General features: G+C 51.6%; 1 protein-coding gene across 2 annotated transcripts; it reads left to right on the forward strand.

Moving 5' to 3' along the window:
* Window positions 1-1,638: 1,638 nt before the first annotated feature.
* SPR (sepiapterin reductase) lies at window positions 1,639-5,420 on the forward strand. Of its 2 annotated transcripts, none has more exons than XM_039852449.1 (3): window positions 1,639-2,042; window positions 2,678-2,962; window positions 3,411-4,623. In XM_039852449.1, the coding sequence occupies exons 1-3, from the start codon at window positions 1,721-1,723 to the stop codon at window positions 3,464-3,466; spliced, it is 663 nt and encodes a 220-aa protein (XP_039708383.1). In that variant the 5' UTR covers window positions 1,639-1,720; the 3' UTR covers window positions 3,467-4,623. The 2 variants fall into 2 exon arrangements, with proteins under 2 accessions (XP_039708383.1, XP_039708382.1); XM_039852448.1 differs by lacking the exon at window positions 3,411-4,623 and adding an exon at window positions 4,630-5,420 and having other exon boundaries at window positions 1,650-2,042.
* The last annotated feature ends 381 nt before the right edge of the window (window positions 5,421-5,801 follow it).

Below are 5,801 nucleotides of genomic sequence, written 5' to 3' on the forward strand. Positions count from 1 at the left end.
TCCACAATCCAGCACAATGCTTGCGCTGTTCTATGTCTGGACTCTCACCAGTGGGTAAGAGTTCAGCTTTGCATCAAAAGTAGGAAACACAAACGTCTACACCTGTGAGTGCTGAGGGTCTTGGCAAACTGAGTGCACTGTTTCTCTTTCCCAAGAGGCACTGCTGCTCATCTCATCCAGCACCCATTTTGCCAGACCCACTCATTAGTCAAAAGAAGCTGGAAATTCTGGTATTATGTAAAATCTTCCACTTTAGAAATATCGCATCAAACTTAAAAAGAAAAAGAGCCCTGTTTGAGCCAAACAAAGCACAGCTATAGACTATCTGGGCACCACTGTGGCAGGCAGAATTCTTAAAAAGATTAGCCATAGATATTGGAGAACCAATACACCCGGAAGACAAAAACGTATTTTGGGTGTTACCATATACAATTGCAATAAATTCGACAACATTCTGGCTTCCAATTCTAATTTAATCTTACAGACCTTTTCCTTAACTGCCTTGAATTCATACTTGGTCTCTTTTCTCTAACATCATTAGCATAATTACTCGTTTTCTTTGTCCTATTACATAAAATAGCTTCAAAATAATACTATACATATTAACGATAATAAATCTACTAAATGAAGTTTAAGATTTCTTTGCAGTTTTATTCTTGGATTATGTTCCACGGAGATGTGCAGTCCAAACTGAAAAAAGTTTGTGGTAAAGGCACCAATGTCCACAGCGAAAAGCCCCCTCCCTACCCCCAATTGTTTTGGTGTTGGTAATGATAATCCACAGCACAAGGAAGTTTGCTTGTTTTTCCAGAAACTTCGAAGTTTATCTCTAGGGGAGGAAAGAGCCCTGTGAGAACTTGGGCTGAGTTATCTGAGGTTACTTACCGCCCTTGCTAAACTCTGAAGAGTCCCCCCGCCCCTCTTCAAGGAGATTTGTAGCCAGTTTCCCCATCTTCCCTCGCTTTTTGAAAAAAGACGGAAATATGGGTTTTCTGAAGCACAGGTCTGGACAGGACTTAGGCTATCGCCTCCGTAAACCCGAAGCTGGGAGTAGATGGAATGGCCTACTAGGAAGAGTGTAGCACGCGTGGGTGCAGAATCCCGGGGTACACAGAACTTTAGGGTATGGCGTAGCCAGAAATCTTGGAGGCAGGGGAACCGGCGCCAGCACCACGCTGCTCAGAGTCTGGTAAGAGAGAAGAGTTTTTACATCACTTAGAGAAGCGGCTACGGTTCTCCCGCAGGTGGCGCCTGTAACGCACAGGGAAGTGAGCTCCCAAGCCCAGCAGGGATCCCAAGCCCGAAACTGGCATGGGCTTCATTCAGGGCTGACGCTGGCCTCGTTCGTGAACGCCCAGCACGGAGCAAAATAGCCTGACTAGCAGGAGGTCACTTGTGCCAGAAAGTTGAATCTGGACGTGGGAGGAGAACGCGTCCCAGCTGTGGACTGAACGTGTGGCAGTGCCCAGCTCAGAACTGGGCTGGCATTTCCAGCGGGGAGCCGCGCCTCCACGCCCTTTTGGTTTAGTCCTTTCGCGCCGACTCCTACGCGGCAGGTAGCTCCACTTCAGCAACCAGCGGCCAAGGTCACGTCCGCCGGAAGCCCTGGGTTCCCACCCTCGCCGGGCGGGGCGCCCGCCTACGCCCTCCGCGGCCCCGCCCCCCGCGGCCGCCCAGCTCCCCGCAGTTTCTGAGGTTCCTGCGTGAGAAAGTACGAAAAATGGAGGTTGGCTGTGGCCAGGAGGGTGGCCTGGGGCGCGTTGTGTGCGTGCTTACAGGGGCCTCCCGCGGCTTCGGCCGGGCGCTGGCCCTGCTCCTGGCCCCGCTGCTGTCGCCCGGCTCCATGCTGGTCCTAAACGCCCGCAACGATGAGTCGCTGCAGCAGCTGGAGGCCGAGCTGGGCGCCGGGCAGCCCGGCCTACGTGTGGTGCGGGTGCCCGCCGACCTGGGCTCCGAGGCCGGCTTGCAGCGGCTTCTCGGCGCCCTGCGCGAGCTCCCCAGGCCCGATGGGCTGCAGCGGGTGCTGCTGATCAACAATGCGGGTAAGACGCCCGCCTGAGGGGGAGGGACGGGGCGGACTCCCCTTGTGAGCGCTTGGAATGCCCAGTTAGCATCCTTTCCTTTCTCCCTCTCATTGCCCCCACCGCTTGGAATTTTCAAGGTGACAACTAAGGAGTCAGAAATGACGCCCGAAACACCTAGTTGTTTCAGCAAGGTGTGGAGAAAGACCCAGTGCTGTCGAATCGGCTCATTTCATCCTTCCTCATGCTGTCCCCTTCCCCGGCCCCCCGCCACTTTCTCCCCTTTTAAAGGCCTGGTTTTCCGAAACTCCCGGGAAGTTTCCAGTTCGCCTTACTCAGCGCCCTCTTGCGGAGGCGTGAGTCAGGGCATGGGATCTCCCAGCACAAGTAAATTTCTCCAGTTCTCCAAATGGCCCCGAGTTATCCCACAGTCCCAAAGCGGGGCCTTCTCAGTCTGCAACGTGAGGTGCGTGGGTGCCCATGGTCTCTGTGTGTCTGTGCGCGCGCAGAACTGGGAAAAGAGGCATCTTCAGAAGCCCCTGTGAGACTCCTCCTCAAGTCTGGATGGGAAGGGGGTTTCTGGAGGAATTTGGAGAGAGCTGGGGGAAAAGAAAGCCCTACTTTTACTAGGTGATTCTTAATGTCTGGTATTTCAGGCACTCTTGTGTCCAAAGGCTTCGTGGACCTGGCTGACCCAGATGAAATGAACAGCTACTGGGCTCTGAACTTGACCTCTATGCTCTGCCTGACTTCCAGTATCCTGAAGGCCTTCCCGGACAGTCCTGGCCTCAGCAGGACGGTGGTTAACATCTCATCCCTCTGTGCTCTGCAGCCCTTCAAGGGCTGGACACTGTATTGTGCAGGGAAGGCTGCCCGTAACATGATGTTCCAAGTCCTGGCCACAGAGGAACCGAGTGTGAGGGTACTGAGCTATGCTCCAGGTAGGTGGAGCATTACTGCCGTCCCCGTCCCCCAGAACAAGCTGGTTCCCCTCTGGGGGCTGGTCAAGGTGTCTAGTCTGTCCCTTCTAAAAAAGGGCCCACAGAGTATATTGTCCCTGAATCATGATCTGTCACTCCTTAAGGGAAATACAGGCTCCAAGGAAGTTAGAGCTGGCAGGGTCAGGGAGCCATAGAGAGAGAGTGGGGAGCTGCCTGGACTGGAGGGTGGGGCCAGAGTTTGAGAGGCAATTAGGGTTTAAATTCCAACCCTGTACTCCATTTCCTTATGTAAAATAAAGAAGAGCCCAACTGTTACTCGGGGCAGTTTGGAGGACTGAACGAGGTAATATATGTGAAAATAATCCCTAACTGTGAAGTACTGTCTAATTGTTAGATAGGAGTTAACACACTGTATTATCTTCATATGTATAGTTCTCTCTCTTGATAGGAAAGCCTCGAAGGCAGGGACTGTGTTTCATGAAGTGTCCCACTGAGTCAATCTGAGAAAATATTAGTCGAATGAAGAACAGACAGACGTCGTTGAATCCTGAATTGTGCTGGAAGGTTGTGGAGGGAGGTGCTGGGGTAAATAAGATAGGGCTCCTGTGCTCACAGAAGTTAAAGTGTAGGGGGTCTTGTGACACTTTGTCTAGTTTCTCATCACCTGAGATGCCACTATGCCTTTCTTAAGTGAGGCGTCTATCCTAGGCTCGAGGTTGCTGGAATTAGAAGGTTGTAACATAGCTGTTGTGTAATGTCTGAGCAACTTAGATAGAGATCCAGTAGTCTATTCCCCTTGGCACCCTGGGGTCAAAGAGATAGAATGACCTGACCAAAACCCAGCTGTTGCAGAGCCAGGATCAAAATTTGCCTCCGGCTCGTAATCAATGCCATTTCTACTTCCTCATGCTCTCCAGTACCAAGTCCCCGCTCCCTGACACATACACAGTTATTCTTCCAGCCAGCATTCAACTCAGCACCCACTCTGAGCTCAACCTAGGATTCAATCAACAGTGAGCAATAAAAACCATAGCCTGGAGTGGAGCAGACTCCAAAATGCCTTGTGACTGGGTTAGATCTTAGGAGACTGACTGCCTGAGAATTATAAGGAAGTTGACCTTTTTTTGTGGCCACCAAGGCCTGGATGAAGGCTGAGGCCAGTCAGGTTTTCATTTCAGTCTCTGGGAGAATGTTCTAACAGGTGTCCAAAGGGAGAATGTGCTGTTTGGAAAGGTAGCAGTACCCGCTTACCAGGGTGCACAGCTACTTGAAAAACTCAAAGATCAGGAGGCCAGTTCTCTCTCCAACCCTGAGATTCCTTATTTTCTGCCCCTGAGGCCCATTAACTGGGGTGCTGTGATTCCTATATTAAACACAGAGTGCCTGTAAGAGTTCTCTCACATCTCCTCAAGGAGGCGCTGGTTGGACAGAAGATGATATTCTTGGTTGTAAATGCAGTTGTGTAGAGGGACCGTGTTCAGTGGGCATTGGAATTCGAGTGAGTCTGGAGCTCAATAGTGACAGAGTGGAGCCTTTGGTGACCCTGACCTCACATGTCAGCCAAGATGAGGTGTTGCCTCTAGCCAGACATGACTCCACCCCGCTTCACACACAGCAGGGCCCCTGCCTCAGCTGTGCCCCCTCATCATCTGCTCTTCATCCTCTAGGGCCCCTGGACACAGACATGCAGCAGTTGGCCCGGGAGACCTCCGTGGACCCAGACATGCGAAAAAGTCTGCAGGAAATGAAGACAAAGGGGAAACTGGTGGATTGTAAGATATCAGCCCAGAAACTGCTAAGCTTGCTACAAAAGGACGTGTTCAAGTCTGGAGTCCATGTTGACTTCTATGATGAATAAGCCTCGGCTTCCTGAGGCTCTCTTCCTCCTCTTTCAGGCACACCCAGGAGCCCTACTCCCACATTCTGCCACAGTGGCACCGCCAACTGTGCTTTACATAGATAAAGCAGTGATGCCTACTATCCTTCCTCAGACCCTGTAAGCTGTGCCTGCTTCAGGTCACTGGGGTGCCCAGTTCTCAGGGGTCTGTTTGAGCACCCTGAGTTAGGAGGCTTGAGAGAGAGAAGTTATGATGTTGGTGTTTTCTCCAGAACTGGAATTTTAGGGATGGGAAAAGCAGGACAAGAAGCTGAAACGTTGAGAGGGGGTTGGGTCTCTTGCCCATGGCCAGTCCATGGAGAGAGGTGGGTAAGCCGTGTCAAATTGGAGGGCCCAGCGGATTCACAGATAGCCTGGCAGGGAGGGAAGACAGTGCAGGTTCTGGCCCACAGGGATACCCCTTACTCGGAGACTCAGGACCTTCTGTTGAATTTCATGACCTCGTTCTAATGCCTTCTCCCTCCAGAATCTACCCTTTATCCTCCAGATCGGGGAAAGGGACCCTTGAGAGTTTTTGTACGTGTCAAAGGCAGATACAAATAAAAGGCGAATTGTCCTTTATTAATGCCTGGAGTACAATAATGTCTCTGATACATAGTCCATGACCTACTCCCTTGTTTACTGGGCCCAGGGTTGTTCCCGAGGCCATTAACCCAAACTCAGAGTGCTGGCCTTGTTTCCCGGGGAGTTGTCTTGGGGCTGTGTGCCTTTTTCACCAAGTCCTGCCCACGTTCAAAGTTGGCCGAAATGGGCATCCCCAGGCACCTGTTCTTTCTTCATGCCTTTGCCTGTACTGACCAGTCTTTACTACCCTTTGCTCACCCTTGACTTGTTCAAAGAGCATCCAGCCTTTAGGGCCTGACTTGAGTCACTCTGGCCCTCAGGGAGGGGTCCTTTCCCTGGCTCTCGGATTTCCATTTCTGCCCCTTGTCTACATGCTCT

This window comes from Pteropus medius, unplaced genomic scaffold (genome assembly GCF_902729225.1).
Source record: "Pteropus medius unplaced genomic scaffold, Ma_sr-lr_union100, whole genome shotgun sequence".
Classification (NCBI taxonomy): domain Eukaryota; kingdom Metazoa; phylum Chordata; class Mammalia; order Chiroptera; family Pteropodidae; genus Pteropus; species Pteropus medius.

Excerpts from the sequence above, each read along its gene's own strand:
- SPR (XM_039852448.1), top strand. The coding sequence starts at position 1,721 with ATGGAGGTTGGCTGTGGCCAGGAGGGTGGCCTGGGGCGCGTTGTGTGC. Across the intron at positions 2,043-2,677 it reads GCTGCTGATCAACAATGCGG|GCACTCTTGTGTCCAAAGGC; the intron begins GTAAGACGCCCG and ends CTGGTATTTCAG. Across the intron at positions 2,963-4,629 it reads GGTACTGAGCTATGCTCCAG|GGCCCCTGGACACAGACATG; the intron begins GTAGGTGGAGCA and ends TTCATCCTCTAG.